This window comes from Primulina huaijiensis, chromosome 14 (genome assembly GCF_012295235.1).
Source record: "Primulina huaijiensis isolate GDHJ02 chromosome 14, ASM1229523v2, whole genome shotgun sequence".
Classification (NCBI taxonomy): Eukaryota; Viridiplantae; Streptophyta; class Magnoliopsida; order Lamiales; family Gesneriaceae; genus Primulina; species Primulina huaijiensis.
In genome coordinates, this window is record NC_133319.1 from 18804977 (window position 1) to 18822325 (window position 17349).

The window sequence follows — 17349 nt, forward strand, 5'->3', positions numbered from 1 at the left end:
AAAAAAAAAAAAAAAAAAAAACTTTTAAACTCTTACAATTTTAAAACACAAGCCATTTAAATCTTCATCCATATGCAAATTTTTGCATGCACTATGTAAGAAAACCCACCTTTGAAAGGCTTTGTATTTTGGGATTTCTGTAGATGGTTAGTGGGAAATGCTATTCTGTTTTACCCAGTGGATCATTGCTATTTATTTGATGTGGGATCATCCCACTATATATATATATATATAGTTGGATGATCTGGGATATATATCCTATATATAGCGCAATATATATGCTGTCGTGGCTGCACACAGAGATCTCGAGTAGAATAGAAACATAACAGAACTAGTTACAGATGGAACAACAGATACACTTATCTTTAAGCATCACTGCCAACCGTCTAACTTCAACCTCATAAAATTTTCTGACGGATCTCATCACTCATGCCTCCTAAATGATGTTTGCTCTTTTTTTTTCTTTTTTTAGTAATTTTTGTTTTGACAGTAAGTTGATTTAGAAAATTCGGGTTTAGATAGTATCCAATCAAGATATCATCTTTCTTAGGACTAGTAGTTTCCTTCGACCCTATCAGTTACAAATTTCCAGTTGTGAAAAAGGGGTGTCATTTGCACTCCAAACTATGGCAGGATACATATTCCTTTGTTACGGAGGCTCTGCAATCTGCATATCAGGAAAACATTCAAAGAAAAATCACCAAAAGTAAGAAAAAACGACGAGTTGAAAACCTGAAGCTGTCGTGGCTGCACACAGAGATCTCGAGTAGAATAGAAACATAACAGAACTAGTTACAGATGGAACAACAGATACACTTATCTTTAAGCATCACTGCCAACCGTCTAACTTCAACCTCATAAAATTAAGCACATTGTCTTTTCACCGAAAATAACTACTCACTTTCACCAACCAACACATCTGAATATCCAGATACAACAGATTCAGAGACTAAACAATTACATGGCTAGAAAGTGAAAACTAGTACCAAATTCGTGCTATTACCACGATAGACCAAGATTGCAAGGGACAAAATCCAGGTTCAAACAATAGAATTACAACAATACAGATTATGATCACAAGTTAGTCTGTTAAACATGCCAGCTACTTAAACAATTTGTTAAACAGATAGAACTACTAAAGCCACCAAGGAATAAGCCGGGGAGAACATTTCACTACTAAAAAACAAATCATGCCTAAAAAGGTTAAATTTATATGTTAATAGAAAGTACGCAACTAGGATTCAGCTTCTAACCAAATAGCGTCAAGTACATTATTTTTCGAGAACATGTAGAACAATATTACCATAAACACATGATTCAAAATTTGATTAGCAACACCATGAAATGCAAATAGACAACCAAAATAAAGTGTTATGCAACTAAGTTTTTTGTTTCATGTGAGTTGGGTTGCCATAAAATAAGTCTAAACGAGACAAGTAATATACATAATCAAATTGAACCATAACGAAAAATAAGAAAGAAATATCCAAGTTGATCTAATTAATTTACTACTACATAAAAATCACAGCACAAAAGACGGCTTACTACGCTGTGCAACCATCATAAACCTCGTAGTTACTAAAAGTTACAGCTGACAGAGGTGTTACTTTATCACGAAGCCTTGACAACCTTGTCATCGCCTACAACATTAAGAATCGGAAGACTGCTGAGAAATTCATCAAGACCCTCAAAAAAACCAATGCCTTCTATGTTATCATCCTCCCCACGTCCTGGTCCATTCCCTTGGTTCTCCCTAGGTGCTGCAGTCTCCTCAGTTTCATTGCTAAACTCCACATTCAAATCCAATTTCCCGAAATTCTTGGCAACCCTGCCAGGTTGCTTCCGAGCATTGTTTATTGCTCCTTTTTTAGAAGGCTCACCTGCCGTCTTATTTGCCACCTCCAACTCGTTTGGAGATACAAATCCATCTTCCGCATTAACAGTATTACCTTTATCAACTTGCAAAGTCTTAGCACTTCTGCTGGTCGTCCCACTTGAACCCCTTCCTTTCACATTACTCGTTTTCTTTTTCTTAATCTTATTTTTATCCTGCCAATCGGCATCATCTGAATCACTTGGCTCCGAGAACTCCACCAAAACATCATCATCATCATAGTAAACCCTCGGACCTGAATTATTCATTCCCCTTCCCCTTCCCCTTCCACGACCCATTCCGGGGAAAGAGAACATAGGCGAAAATGGAGTCCATGTTGAAGCTGCGGCCCTATTTTTCTCCCAATTCTCCATCGAGACACCCAACGGCAAAAAGCCCCAGCAGCAGAAGTACCCCTCTTGCCCATCAACAGTTGGCGGTGGTGGAATCACCACTGCTTGAAATGCCCTTTTACAGTTCTGGCACCTCAGAGTGCAATCAGCATACTCCCTAGGATACTCATACACATAAAAGCAATACGGGCATGTCGTCCAAAAGCTCAAATCGCCCTCATTTCCCTCCTCTTGCACACCCACTGTCTCCATTTCTTCCTCATTCACTCCATCTTCTACATTCTCACTAGCATACGCATCATTCGTAGTTTTATCATCAACACTTGGGTAATCTTGCAATGGCTCTTTCTGCTTATTATTATTAACCTGCTCCTGGGTTGACCAAGAGGCAAAAGCCACATTACCAGCAGGAAAGCCAGTATAGCTTGGCTGTGTCTGCTTGTACACCGGTTCCTGACTCGACTTAGAACCAGAAGGAGACCCAAAACCTAAATTAGAAGGAGAAGCAAAACTCATAAAATTCTGCTGTTCGCGGGTCGACCCAACACTAACTGAATCGACCTGCTGCTCTGCCGTATGTACCTGTTGAACTTGAGGAGGAAAATGAACTGAACCACCGCCACTGCTTCCACCAGCATGAACTTGTGGCGGAGCTACGTTACTTGGACCGCTGGCCCCGAAGAACATGAAGTTCTGGGGCAATGTGGGGATGGGGTTATGAAAAAGGTCCGTTTGCAAGTAAAAGGCGAGTTCTTTATCGTAAATCGCTTTCCTTGAAGGGTCCGAGAGAACTGACCAAGCATCAACAACAAGACGAAAAGCCTGCTCAGCAAAAGGGAATTTGTTCCTCTGCGGGTTGAGGACAAGCGCAAGGCTCCGGTACTGTGAAGCTATAAGCTCAGAATCACGGCCTTGCTGCGGCGTGAGGCGGAGGATCGAGTACCAGTCCTGCTGGTTGTTCCCAATCCGGCTATCTCCGACGAGTAGCGTGTCCACAATAGCAAGAATTTGGTCGGCGGGGGTGAGCGTGGGGTCGGAGTCACGCGCCCGCGTGGCGAAAGACTTGCTCCCCATCAGGTCACGAGCTGACAGCAGCTTCTCCGAGATTGTGAGCCACCGCAACGCCTCCGCTCTCGTGGTGGTCGTCGGAAAAAATGGGTGCTCCATTTCTTTACGGGATCACTGTTCCGTCTCTGTACAACTTCTGTATGATTGGAGCAGAATGAAATGGGAAGAGGCGAATTTGGAGAGTGGGAAGGAGGAAGAGAATTGGGGGTTTTCACGAACTGACGAAAAAGGGCCTGGGTTTTGGGGAAAAGGAGCAGAGAAAATGAGGGTAGAAAAGGAAATTCAATGGTGCCACTTTGTTGTATCTGCTTGCCTCTGAGCCTACGACGTTTGGTAGACAAATTTGCATTAATTTCCAAACTCCACTATTAGATTTTATTTATTATTATTAGTACCATTTTTTTTCCAAACTATTAAATTGTATATAATTTTGGTGGACATTAAAATTTAAATGGCTTTCAGATAACAGTATATATAAATTTGGTGTTAATTTTTGCTTGAGTTAAAATATAAAAAAAATTGTGATTGCAATGATAAATATAGTTTGAATAACTTAACTGATAAATAAAATAAAATTTTGATTTTAAAATAATTTTAAGTTGATTAAACTCAATTGAAAAGTGACATCTAAAATCGTCGATAATGATCCAATGAGGACAACGATCTAAACTGATAGATCAGGCACTATTGGAAGGGTAAGTCTTTGTTACAACTTAAGATCTACTTTCGATTTTTGTTTTGTATAAGATGATCGACCGATCATCTCTTTAAAAATAAAAATGTGGAGTTCATTAATATTTTTAAATTTTACAGTACAAACACATCGAAAGTTCCATACGTGAGTGATGCTCACCCTTTGGCTGGAGTATTTCTACCATAATTAGTTGGTCTTCATACGATTGAGCACACGTTTGGATTGATATAAACATGTCGAAATCTAATCTTAACAAATTACATCATATCTAGCATATGAGAAAATATCTAAATGTGAGATTCTAATCCCAAGTAAGAATTATTCATATTTAGAATATTCACGTCACTACAAGAATAAATGTTTATGGTGACATTCATAAATGTCATCATATTCAATAGTTAGTGACATTTAAGTTTTAGTGACACCTCCAACAAATGTCCTCTATTCCAATGTCGTCTTAAACTTCCTGACATTTTTTAATGTCATTATAAGATGTTAATGACAACTTCATTCATATTACTAATTATTCATATAATGACAATTTTAAATGTCAGGAAAAATCATGTTTTAAAACATTTATACATGTTTTGTTATTATATTAATAATGACAAATTTATATGTCAATTAAAATCATTTATAATGACAACTAAAAGTGTCGTGTATGTTATTTATAGTGACAATAACAAATGTGGAATATTTGGGTTGAATAAATATTTGAGGGAAAAATAGATAAAATAAATGTGGGAATAAAAAAAAATATTAGATTAGTTATCCTGACATCTTTAATTGATGTCATTTTTTATATGGAGAGAAAAAATTATTTTTCCTCCTCCAATATTTATCCAACCCAAATATTCCCACATTTATTTATAGTGACAAATTTTAGTTTTTTAATGATTTTTTACGATGTGGGAAAAATAATTGTTTTTCTCCATATAAAAAATTACATCAATTAAAAATGTCAAGATAACTAATCTAATATGTTTTTTTTATTTTACACGTTATTAATTTTTTACAAGTGTCATTAGTAAGTATTTGTAACAACATTTAATTAAAAGTGTCACAATAGCCATTTATTGTTGTAGTGCGTAAATCGCAGTCACTTTTAAACTTCATTTGTACTTTTAGCTTATATTTTTTTCGTTTTACTTATATTTTTAGTTTATATATTTTTCCTTAGTCAATCGTCCATGATTAGCATCGTAAGGATTTTGTCAAAACAAAACAAAAAAAAATAACAATAATAATTGTTCATTTTAAGGATTTCGTCAAAATAATTCGTGCCACCTTTCACTTGGCTTTAGCTTGCAACTTACATTTGGGAAGATAGATTTAAAATCTACAGCTTTCCATTATAGTTTATTGTTAACTGTGAAACAATCAAATTCTAAAAATCGACTTAGACGGCACCGAAAGAGTGCTAGTCGACCGCTTGGCAAACTTAGGCAGCCCTATGCAACCGAAAATTACTTTTTTTTTCTTTTTATTTTTGAGATTTTTTTTGACAAATTTTTTAATCTAAATACATTTAAAATTTAACAATCTAAATATAAATTAAGAAAATTAAGATACAAAAAAATTTTAAATCAACACTTTACTTTTATCATATTAATTGTAAACCCTGGAATTGATAGGTATTATATAAGAAGAAGTAGTTTTGGTTATGACTTTGAGCTATATTTCCCAAAATATAGATAGAGTATGACATATATGTAAACACAAAAACTCTTGTGAGACGATCTCACGGATCAATTTCGTAAGTCGAATATCTTATTTGGGTCATCCATGAAAAAGTATTACTTTTTATGCTAAGAGTATTACTTTTTATTGTGAATATCGGTAGGGTTGACCCGTTTCACAGATAAAAATTAGTGAGACCGTCTCACATGAGACTTACTCATATGTAAAATATCTCAAAAACCCAATAATTCTGCACATTGTGGAGTTTTGTGCTTTTTTGCTTCTTGTCATTCGGGTATAAAATATCTTTCACCAGTATAAATCAAAAAGGAAAATATCGGCTAATTGTTTATCATTCCCATTTCGTTTTCGACTTTTATTAGCGATGATGAGAGCACAGGCGATACAGATTTCTAATCTAACTAAGTACAATAATAAAGTTAGACTTGGAATTTTCAGATTTTAAAAAGTTAGTAATTGATTTTTTTCCGATTTTTTTCGAAAATAGATTATTGAAAAATGATTGAACCGATGTCTGTTATATCATCACTGCATATTATTGAATCACAGTTTATATTTTAATGTTAAAAAGAATCCAATTACGTTAAAACCCCATCCCATTTAAAATTCAAATCAAAATTTGATCTATAAGATCCAAAATGCGATAACGTAATCCAACTGCATGCAAATCAAGGAAAAATAGAAAATGATTAATTAAATTATTTTAATTACGTTAATTAAATGTGGTATCCATATTTAAAATGTGATTTTATATTAGAATGCATAAAACAGTGTTTTTAAGGGTTATTTCGAGACGCGACCGAAGAACGGAGACTGAGAATTGAAAATGGAAAATATTTTTATTAAATAATTATTTTTAATTATTTAATATATGGTATATTTAATACAAAATTTTCGAAAATGGTGTATTTTGAGGTATTTTAAACTGATAATCGATTTTTAAAGAAAACATGGACTTTTTTGTAGCTCGTTGATATTTTTAAAAACTTTCCTAAACAAGATATTTTTCCTACATTATAATGGGCCTATTATACCAAGGTTATTGAACCTAGCTTTCTACCCAATTATTTATATCAAAAAATAGAGTTTTTAAACCACAAAATACTTCATATCACACAAGAAACCTAGGGTCTCTCCCTAGCAACACACGGCCACACACACACCCACATTTTTGAAGCAATTCACATCGGTTTTTGAAGGAAGAAAACGCAGCAAGGATTCCCCGTCTCTCCGGCAACGTCCCTTCGCATATAGAATTGATTTTCGTGTGTGAATCACGTAAAGACACGCCTTATTACTTCTTTTCTCATCATTCATACCATATTATGTGTGAATATAATTTTTGCATGAAAAATCTGACGTCCCTTCTTTTATTTTCGTTTTTATGCACTATACATGGAAAACATTATCTTTCTTGCATGATTCTTGATGTTTCTCGATGGTATGAAGTGGACATCAGGTTTCTATGATTAAGGGTCGAATTACAGTAGGTTTAATGGTCCTTAGAGGCACGGTTCATGGCTGGAACGAGGCAAGAGAAGGGTTGCACGATTCTTTGGGAAGTAGGGTTTCGAATTTTGGTTTCTTGAAGGGTGTGGTTGCATGCTGCGGTTGGAGTGTGTTCAAGGGTCCTAGGATGATCGCTATGTGGTCCTAGATGGGTTGAGAGGAGGCTAGGGCAAGGCCTAGGAGGGTAGCCGCACGGCTTGGCCCCGAGCAAGAGTGGAAGAACCATGCACGTCCTCGTGCATGGCCTGTAGGGAATGGTCCAGTATGTTCCTAAGAGTTCGGTCTAGGTCCTAGGATGGCTGGTTAGGGGCTGGTCACATTAGTTAAGACCTAGGGTTGAAGGAACTTGGGAGTTGTTAAAGCTAAGGTTTGGTTCGAAACAAAGGCAAAAATTCAGTAGCTTTCCAGGCTTTTCTATTGGTTCTAAATAGCTTGATTTGGGTTGCATAAGGTATGGTTAGGTGTGGTTAAGCTATGGTTAAATTTTGATTAAGTTTCGAGTTGTTCGGGTTAAAACTAGGACTTCGATTTAAGTTATAAAAAGGAGCTTAAGTTTACGTCTAAAAAATGTTTATGGGTGTTATTTTAAGGTGTTATGGTAAGTTTGGATGGATTCGGTTTGTCGTTTTAAGGTCCAATGATAAATTGAAAAAGTTAGGGTTTCAAGGGCAAAATGATCATTTCGCACCTGAAAATTGTTATGAGTCATGGCAGTGTCCTGAATGTAGTAACGAATGTTAAAATTTATATATTGAAAGATTATGGAATTTTCTGATGAAAATTGTAAAATGTTAAAGAATAAGTTGCATGCTTGGTTTCAAGAAAATGTTATATGCATGAATTTTTATAAGTGATGAATATGATAAAATATTTTGAAAGAGGTGATTTGATTGTGATTAATACGAACAATAACACGAACACGAATATGAATACGAAATGACACGATAACATGTAAGACCAAGGCTCAGTTGACAGGTGAGAGTATCGCTGATGTCTCCGTCGGCTGGTACCATGGTAATACGTACGATTGATCAATCGACAAACAGCTGATACGAAAGTCACAATTAATGATTTGAATTTATCTAAGGGGAAAACGTATATGTATATGTATATGATGAAAGGAAAGGTTTAAGTTTATGAATGTTCATGAAAAACTATTTTTATTAAAAATATTTTCACTATTGTATGTAGATGTATAAGTATTACTTGTTACTGTGGTTAAGGCTTGTTGAGTTAATAGACTAAATGTTGTGAATGATGCAGGCGAGGATTTGATGTTGAGACAGGAGGGTTGAATGACTGAACTGGTGCACTAACTCGAGGACCTATGCATTACTAGTTCTTCCGCACTATGATGATTTTACAGTAATTTAAATATTTTGAAGACTTTTATGTTTATGAGTGGTTTTGAGAGAATTTAAGATGTTTATGTTATTTTTTAAAAATGCTAATTTTAGGTTTGGTTGGACGTTTGCGGTTTTATGACTTTCACTGCACTTTTTGGAGTTTGAGTAAAATAAATGATAAATTTATTTTAAATGGTGCAAAAATATATATTTATATATATTAGTTCGGTCGATTGTTTCAAAAAGAAAAAAAATTCTAGCATATTTTAAAGGAGAAGGAGTTCGAGACGTTTCATGATCTCCTTTCACCCTTCCTATTGTTACCGACATCTATTTATCGGAACTTGTTTGGCTTTGGTATTGGAGTTAGGTCCCAAAGAGTACATGTGAGCTTGGTTATAAATCAGAACATATCACTTATGAGCACAACCATTTCAACAGTACAAACGAGTTATGTGGCCAAAATATAGACAATGGCATTGAAGAACATAAAAAATCGAAAAAAGCACAAATCAGGCAATGGAGAGTGGATAAGAACATCATTACATCCTATCGTGTAACTTCATCTGGTTGAAGCGACATTCTTCTTGTTGAGGAGGAACGTCCCAGAATTCGTAGGATATTAATGAGAATGGCCTGATCAAATGGAGTACAATATTGAACAAACATGACATTCTGGCTCGGTGGATTCTCCCGCTGTGTAGAACCTAAAAGTTCAGCTCTGTCAATGGAATTCTTTCATCAAAAATTGCATGAAACGATTTTCTTGATGGTGAGAAAGTAGTATCATCGAGTCCACCACTTGCCAAAAGATCACCAACGATATCCTCAGAAGACTGCAACATCGTCTCCAACATATCCATCAATTTCATGTCATCTCTGCAGAACACTCCAAATCGTCCACAGATGCCCTCAAGTTTAGAAAGTGAATACTCCTTACCAAATGATGCTTTCTTCAGCTCCTCAAGTACAACCTTGAAACTCCTTCTTTCAACCTCAAATTGGCCAATCCGCTCTTCCATTTCTGATTTCTTTGATTGCAACGAACCTTTAAGGTCCAAAGTCTCTTGCTTGGACTCAATCAAGTTTTTTTCTTGACATTCAACTTCATTCCTTAAATCTTTCACTTCTTTCTCCAAGTTAAAAATCATTTGGTTTCTCTCTTTCATCTCTTGCTTATGGGCTAGCTTATATTCTTCGAGCTTTAGTTTCAGAGTGTCTGCCTCAGTTTTCCACTGTTCCAATTCAAGCTTAGATTTGTAAAGTTCAGAAGTTTTGTTGGCGAGCTCAGAATTTACCATCTCTAAATCGTCAGAAGCATTTTTTCTGTTCTCTATCAGGGTATTTTCCAATCTCAAGCATTGTTCTTTCAAGCAACATTGACATTCATTTGATTCATCGAGCATCTCTTTATACTTTTTGAGTTCGTCATCAACGAGATATTTCTTCTGCTTCAAAGAATTTAAAGACTCAACCTTGGCCGTTAAAGCTGCTGTGTCATCACATCTCTGCTTCAGCTCAGCATGAACTTGGTTTAGCTCAGTAATTCTCATTTCCAACTGCTGTTTCAGCAACATGTTTTTCTCTTCAGCTTGTTTGATGCACATTCCCAACTTCATGTTTTCATCACACATCTTTGAGAAAGCAACACAAAATTCAGATTTCAACACCAAATCTAAAGCAAAAATCTCTTCGTTCTTTACCTCCAATAAGAGCCGGCAGTCTTCCAGTTCCTTCTGGATTTCTCCTATGCTTTTATTTTTACCACCCAACTCAGATAAGCAACATATTAAGTCCTCCTTTAATTTTTCTATCTGGTGATTCCACTCAGCATCCTTTTCTTTGAGGTTTGAAGCATATTTTTTATGCAACTGCTCCAAACCTTGAAGTTTATCTTGCATCTTTTTCAAAGAAGATGCGGCACAACTATTATCGAACTTAGCAGCTTCAGCATCTCTGAAACGCTCAAGCAAATACCTGTTTTCTTCCTCTAATTTTACACTCCCATGTCTCGTTTCATTGGCAAGCATGTCTTTCTTTCTCAGTAAGTAGCGTACCTCTGCAATCTCTTCATCCCTCTTCGCGGCTGTTTGCTCAATATCTGTTTGTGCTTCTTGACAATCTAGGAAAGCATTTTCAAATTGTAATCTAGATTTAGACAACTGACTTTCGAGAACTTTTCTTCTGCTTTCTTCATGAGCTAAGGCTTGATGACACATCCTCAACTGATTCTCTAGGCATTCTGAAATCTGATTCTTATCATCTAAACCAGCTTGCAACTTAGAAATCTCTTTAATAAGTGAAGATTTCTCCTTCTTCCATTCCACCGCACTAGCCTGAAACTGAGTTTGAAGCTTGTCATGTGCTTCTTCAAGGTGTGAAAATTGTTCTCTTTTCCATTTCAGCTGTTCTTTATCAATCCTAGTTTGCTCCTCCAATCTAAGCATGTATTCCTCAGTGTCTTTAAGGTCTTTTGATGCATTCCTTTGCATTTCAATGTCCTTCTCTGATTTAACTGATAAAATCCTCTTTAAAGTAGCAATTTCTTCATCATTAGCACCAGTCTTTCTCTCCAGATCATGGATTCTTGCTGTCGCCTCATCTAGAGCGACAGATAAATCTCTGTTTCCATGTTCCAGTACTAGAATTTTCTCTTTGTGTTCTGCTTGAAGCTTTTCATTTGAACAACTTGTCTGCTGAAGAAACATTTCCTTCCTGTGCAGACTGGATTGGAGTTCCTCGCACGCTTGTCTAATTTCACGTATTTCCTCAGACTTGCAATTCAGTTCCTGAGCCAATTTCTCGATCTCCAACTTTGCCTGGTGGATTTTAGCTTGTTGGTCAACGTGAGCTCTCCTCAAACCATCAGAAAGCTCGGTTTCTTCTCTTAACTTATTGAGTTCAACATTAACTTTGGCTAGTTCATCATATATTTTGTCCTTTTCCATGGCTATTCAATATGAGTTACTCACACTCCCTGGTAGATTAACAAAATGCAACATAACCATCAAGAATAATAGAAAACAAAAGCTAAAAATTCATAGATTTTATCTATCAGAACAACAAGTTATGGCATTTGAAGAGTGCTCTATAACTAAGGCCAAGCATAAATATTTAGTGGCCAGAATCATAGTTATTAAAAGTGTGCGCCTGGCTGCGCCTAGGCGACAGGCCCAGCCGGGCGCACCCATTGTGGGGAAGTACTTGAAACAAGCGCGCTTAAAGCGTGCGCCTCTGCCTAGGCGCGAGGCTCCGAGAGGCGCAAAAGCGTGCGCTTTAAAGAAGTGGACTGATATTTTGTAGGTGAATAAAAATTAACTCGAACTCAACCAATTTTGAAGCTTAATTAGCAAAGCTCGTGGCTATTTAATGATTAAAAAAACTATCGCTCATTTATGCAAGATTTTTTTAACAGAAATTTCATAAGTTTTTTATTCAAACTTTTACTGTAATCTTCCTTCTTTTACGATGATGATGATAGTTGAGCAGGATGATCAAGAATTTGATGATTTAGATGATAGTGTAATCCTTTATACAAACTTTTAATCTAATTTCTTCTGCACTCATGACTCATCATTGCGACGACGACGATATAGTTGCAGACGTTGAACAAGAATTTGATGATTTAGATATTTGATTTTTTTTAATATACTATGAATTGATGATTTACTAATGAACTTTAATTGATTAATTTTTTTCTGATTATGATTTACGTTACATTATCTATTAATGAACTTTTTATTTATAATGTTTGTTATCTTTGTGAAAAATATTTAATTTATATAATATTATAGTATAAATCACTTTATATATATTGAATTTAAAATTTATCTTAAATGCACTTTCTTTCGATAAGGCGTGCGCTTTGTGTTGCTCCTTGCGCCTCAGGCTCCAAGGTACCCTAGCGTTTTAGTACGCCTTGCGTCCTAAATAACTATGGCCAGAATATTCATCCATTCAATGGAACCACTTTTCCCAAACTTTGAGCTCATGGAAGGTGGCTCAAACATAAAATGTATACCTTGATATGACCACACACTCGCATACCAGAAGCAATATCCAAGACATACTGGAAGGCCATTAGGCATTAAAACCCAGACAAACAAGGGTTTTGTGCATCATGGATTCTTTAACACGTCGTCCTTTATCCTTATATTTCCTACTGTCCCCACCCAATTTTGGCTTTCTGATTCCTCTTTTTCAAGTTTATACTTTTTCAAAACCCAAGTCTCAATAAAACATTGATGTTCAAACAACATAATCACAGTGAAACTGCAGTTCTTAAGAATCACCAACTTCTTCTACAGCTGTTTGTACCGTGATCTTAACAAGTAACTATGATAGCTACAAAATCAATTTTGGTCAATTAATTATAAATGACTTCATTCAATATCATACACTCAAGGTTTTGAAAGACAACACCATGGCTTAAGAAGCTTCATTCTTAAGCCTCAAAGTCTGTTGTCATTGGACTACAAATGACCACCAAGACACTATAATGATTTTTGGATTGGATGCAAGTGGTGTTAAGCACACCATAAGGCATAAGCTGTAACCTGCCATAATCCACCAATTAAAACAAAATTATCACCGCCATGCATAAGTGGAGTTAGTCCATTTTGATTAAAGAAAAAAAAAGCCACGTATGAGACTTGTGGGCTTGCTTTAGGATCAAGTGTTTCACACTTAAATTAGCCAGTAGGAAGAAAGGTCCTCAAGATTAATGTCTATAAATAGGCATTGTATTGTACTCATTTTATTGTACCTACTGCATGAAACGCTGAAAGAATATTTGAGAGCTTAGAAAGTGAGTGTAGAAAACTCGAAATATTATAGAGTTTGTAATGCACAAACTCTATTGAAAATAAGGCACTTTATATACATATTAATACACACACACACATATCAACCTCCAATATGTCTCTCCTCTTTCGATTATACACAAACACTCACCAAAAAACAACTACAATCTTCTACTCTAGTCCAATTTTTTTAAAAAAAATGTCGCTGAATAAAAGGAAGATTTCAAATTCTCTTCATTATTCAATTTTACTCGCGTGGAAAGATAGTATCTTGTGAATAATGAGAAGGAAGATATTGAGTAAAATGAACTACATCCGTAGTCTTTGCAAATGAAATACGCATTTAAATGTTGGAACCCATTCATCATTATTGACTCCATTTAAATTTATTCATTATTCAGCAGCCACGGTCCGATCATTTACACAAAATATCAACGAACTACACCTGAAACCAAAAAATCACACCCAAAGAATCGTAACGCCAAGAATGGAAAATTTTCATTTTATCGTGATTTACTACTAAGGTAGAAATAGAATAACATATAATAAAACTCCCCAGAAATCTATTGGAGTAATTTATCGTTTTGCACAAAGTTTCCCAAAGCAGGAAACTTGAAAATGAAAAATGAAACATTAAACAAATTCATATTACCTGATCGTTCGTGTAGTGAGTTTTGAGGCTGAATTTGGTTTTGGATTCTTGATCAGAGGCTCAAATGCTGGAGAAAAGGGAATATTTGTTTGAGCGGGAATGATGGATTTTAGGGCTGGTTTGAATTTGGATTATTGGATGGTATTTCAAAGCTGCGTTTGGCGATTGGAAAATAAACCCAAAATAAAAGCAAAAATATTAAATAAACCAATATTAATTTATGACATACTACGTACACAGCATATGCATTGCACCCATGTATCACCTTTAATTATTAAAATCAATTTCTATAATAAACTTTTAGAAAGTCGTAATTAGTGGAAATTAAGTGAACTTGAAGAATAAGAGGTGACGAATAATAGAAACGAAAATTAGACAGATTTGGGGGCGGGTTTGACCAATCTCGAGGCTCGCCTTCCAAGAAAAAACTGGACTCGGGACCTGCCCTCACTTCGCCCCACTTCAAAACCCGATGGGTCCAATCCGAGTTTGACATGTCGACCCACCAAACATGAAGCAAAGATACAACATTTATCTTTCATTTTGTTCTTGACGGATTTTTTTATTATCGCATATTTCCTTTAGCGTGATTTCAGCTTGTATCTCATGTGATTGTTTGTGCAATATTTTGCATTGTTAGCCAAACGTCAGTTCAACGTTCAATACCCAAATCCACTTTGAATTGTGAGTGTTCTAAAAGCTTGAATGGAGTCCAAGAAGATCATTAAGTCACTCTCAGCTTCTACAAAGCCATGTAAGCGGAATTAGGTGGATTAATAATGTCATGCGTTAATTGCGTAGAATTTTCGGATAAAAACACCGGAGTTTTCGGCAGACATGTTAACAAATGAATGAAAATCGTTTTTACATTAATAAAAAGGCGTTTCACAGTAATAAGGGACGTCGGTGCAAAAATCAACACCCAAATCGACTCTGAATTGTTTGAGTGCTCTAAAAGCTTGAATGGAGTCGAAGAAGGTCATTAAGCCACTCTCAGTTTCTACAGAGCCATGGGTAAGTGCAGTTAGATAGATCAATAATAACACACATTAATTGTGCAGAATTTTCGAATGAAAAGCAACGGAGTTTTCGATAGCCTCGTTGACAAATGAAGGAAACGCGTTTTCACATTAATGAAAATGTGTTTCACAGTAATAAGAGAGCTCTCTTCTCTCATTGTAATGTATCACGTTCTCAACTCTTCTTCTCTCATAGTGTTTGAGTGTAGGGATGACAATTTTTCCCACGAGTTTGGGACCCCGCATAGATATCCCGAAACAAAGACGGTGATCATCGATTTTTTCGGGTTCGAGGATTTTTTAAAATCTCTGAAATAGTTTGGGACGGATATGGGGATAGAACACGTCCCAAAAATAATATTAATAATAAAATATTATTATTATTAGTATTAATATTATCACTAATAATAATAATATATAATAATAAGTTTTGGTTCGGGTACCTATTAATATTTTTGAAACAGAGATAGGGACGGAGATGTGGATTTGATCTCCACGGTTTTGAGTTCGGAAAATTCGGGTTCAGGGATTTCCCGAACTCGAAAAAGCGAGGATCGGAGTAGGGATGAAATTCGGGGACGGGAATGGGGATATCAAACCAGCCCCTGCCCTGCCCCGCCTTGCCTCATTGTCGTCCTTATTTGAGTGCTTAGTTCTATAATATTTGTAAGATATTTTATTCTCATGTAGTAAAAGAGTTTATGTTCTCTTTGGAAACATGGTGAATGGTTGTATACAATAAAATATTATAGTAGAATTCTTTAATAATTTTAGAGGTTTTCCACGTAAATTTTGGTGTCCATTTTTATTCTTTATTTTCATATTTATATCTAAAGATGTCGCGCCTGAGACCAACAACTGGTATCAGAGCCTTTGTTTAAAATTTCTTAAAATTCTTAGTATGCTCTGTGGTTACAACCTAGACTGATTTCCACATCAGGAAGTATTTTTTAGATTTTTTATTAAGACGGGATTATTTTGTCGAGTCTACTAAATTGTTGTAGACATAATTGTGTACATGTACAAGATAACAAAGTTCAACGTGATAAATTTATGTTGTGAAAAAAATAAAGATACAAGTAGTTTTAAGAAAGGAGAATTGCTTGACGGCTATTGAGATAGGCCGAGAGAAATGAAGGACGATAGAAAGTGGAATGAGATGAATTAAAATATTATTGGAGGAGATCAGATACAAACAAGATAATGTTCCTTTGTTTTGTGACAGTCAAAACGCCTTGCACATCGCAAAGAATCCAACATTTCATTTTACGATTAAATACATTAGAGTTCAATTTCACTTTGTTTGAAAAATAGTAGAAGAATGAAGTGTGAATATGCAGAAGATCTAAACAAAGGATAACATAGTCGATGTTCTTGCCAAGCCAGTGGACACTGATAAATTTGAGAGGTGTAGATCCTCAAATGGCCTAGTGGAACATAAGCAACATGAAATTGCAAGATTGAACTGATGTATGGAGATATGTTTGATTCTCCATCAAATCTTNATATATGGCACACGTCTATAAAAAAAAATTTAGAAGGAAATACATTTTTAAAATTGAAATAATCCGAAAAAAGAGAGGATGTGAAAATTATAATTAATATAAAATTGAGTAGTTAAAAGAAATTCTTTGAATTATAAAAAATATTTACCTACTTATTAAAACTTGGTTAGTATAAGATGTTTGAGTAGGTCTCTTGTGAGACGGTCCCACGAATCTTTATCTGTGAGACGAGTCAACCCTACCGATATTCACAATAAAAAGTAACACTCTTACCCAAATAAAAGATTCGTCTCACAAAATACGACCCGTGAGACCGTCTCACACAAGTTTTTGTCAAGATTGTTTAGATTTAATTAATAGTATATATGTTTAGAAAGTTGTTACAAAATCAATTTTTTCCCTTTTATTTATGTTGTGGACTAGTTTCAGAATATCACTTAAATATACTACATACGACTTTTATAATACATCTTTGTTTTTTTATTTCATTTGAAATATATTCTATTTTATTAAAATTGAGGACATGATAGCAATCACTTAAGAAAAATACCAACGTTTTCTTACAGTTTTATCGTTATATGATACTAATATTACACTTTTGTTTTTGTTTTAAATTTCAACACACACTTTTAATTTTATTTTTTTTATTTCAACAATTCAAATATCAATTTAGTCCCTCTATAATTTGTCAAATTTTACTTTAGTTCATCGATAATGATAAAAAAACTGTATACACACAACACGTGTGGAGAGTAAGCAGTACAAATAATAGGGACGCCTGTCAGGTATTACACCTCGTATCCCACGTCAGCACTATTCAAAATGTA

General features: G+C 35.1%; 2 protein-coding genes across 3 annotated transcripts; both read right to left on the reverse strand.

The window, feature by feature from the left end:
• Positions 1 to 514: 514 nt before the first annotated feature.
• Positions 515 to 3528, reverse strand: LOC140957470 (uncharacterized). 2 transcript variants are annotated; one of them, XR_012171638.1, is made up of 2 exons: positions 1546 to 3528; positions 515 to 667 (listed from the first exon to the last, which is right to left on the reverse strand). XR_012171638.1 is itself a non-coding variant. In XM_073414756.1 (1 exon), exon 1 carries the CDS (start codon positions 3391 to 3393, stop codon positions 1612 to 1614), a length of 1782 nt encoding a protein of 593 aa, XP_073270857.1. In that variant the 5' UTR covers positions 3394 to 3528; the 3' UTR covers positions 822 to 1611. The 2 variants fall into 2 exon arrangements, 1 of the variants encoding a protein (XP_073270857.1); XM_073414756.1 differs by lacking the exon at positions 515 to 667 and having other exon boundaries at positions 822 to 3528.
• A 5444-nt stretch (positions 3529 to 8972) lies between these two features.
• On the reverse strand, positions 8973 to 14148 carry LOC140957536 (uncharacterized protein At4g38062-like). Its single transcript, XM_073414850.1, has 2 exons — positions 13999 to 14148; positions 8973 to 11521 (listed from the first exon to the last, which is right to left on the reverse strand). Exon 2 carries the CDS (start codon positions 11490 to 11492, stop codon positions 9252 to 9254), a length of 2241 nt encoding a protein of 746 aa, XP_073270951.1. The 5' UTR covers positions 11493 to 11521; positions 13999 to 14148; the 3' UTR covers positions 8973 to 9251.
• Between the last annotated feature and the right edge of the window lie 3201 nt (positions 14149 to 17349).

Excerpts from the sequence above, each read along its gene's own strand:
- LOC140957470 (XM_073414756.1), bottom strand. The coding sequence starts at position 3,393 with ATGGAGCACCCATTTTTTCCGACGACCACCACGAGAGCGGAGGCGTTG.
- LOC140957536 (XM_073414850.1), bottom strand. The coding sequence starts at position 11,492 with ATGGAAAAGGACAAAATATATGATGAACTAGCCAAAGTTAATGTTGAA.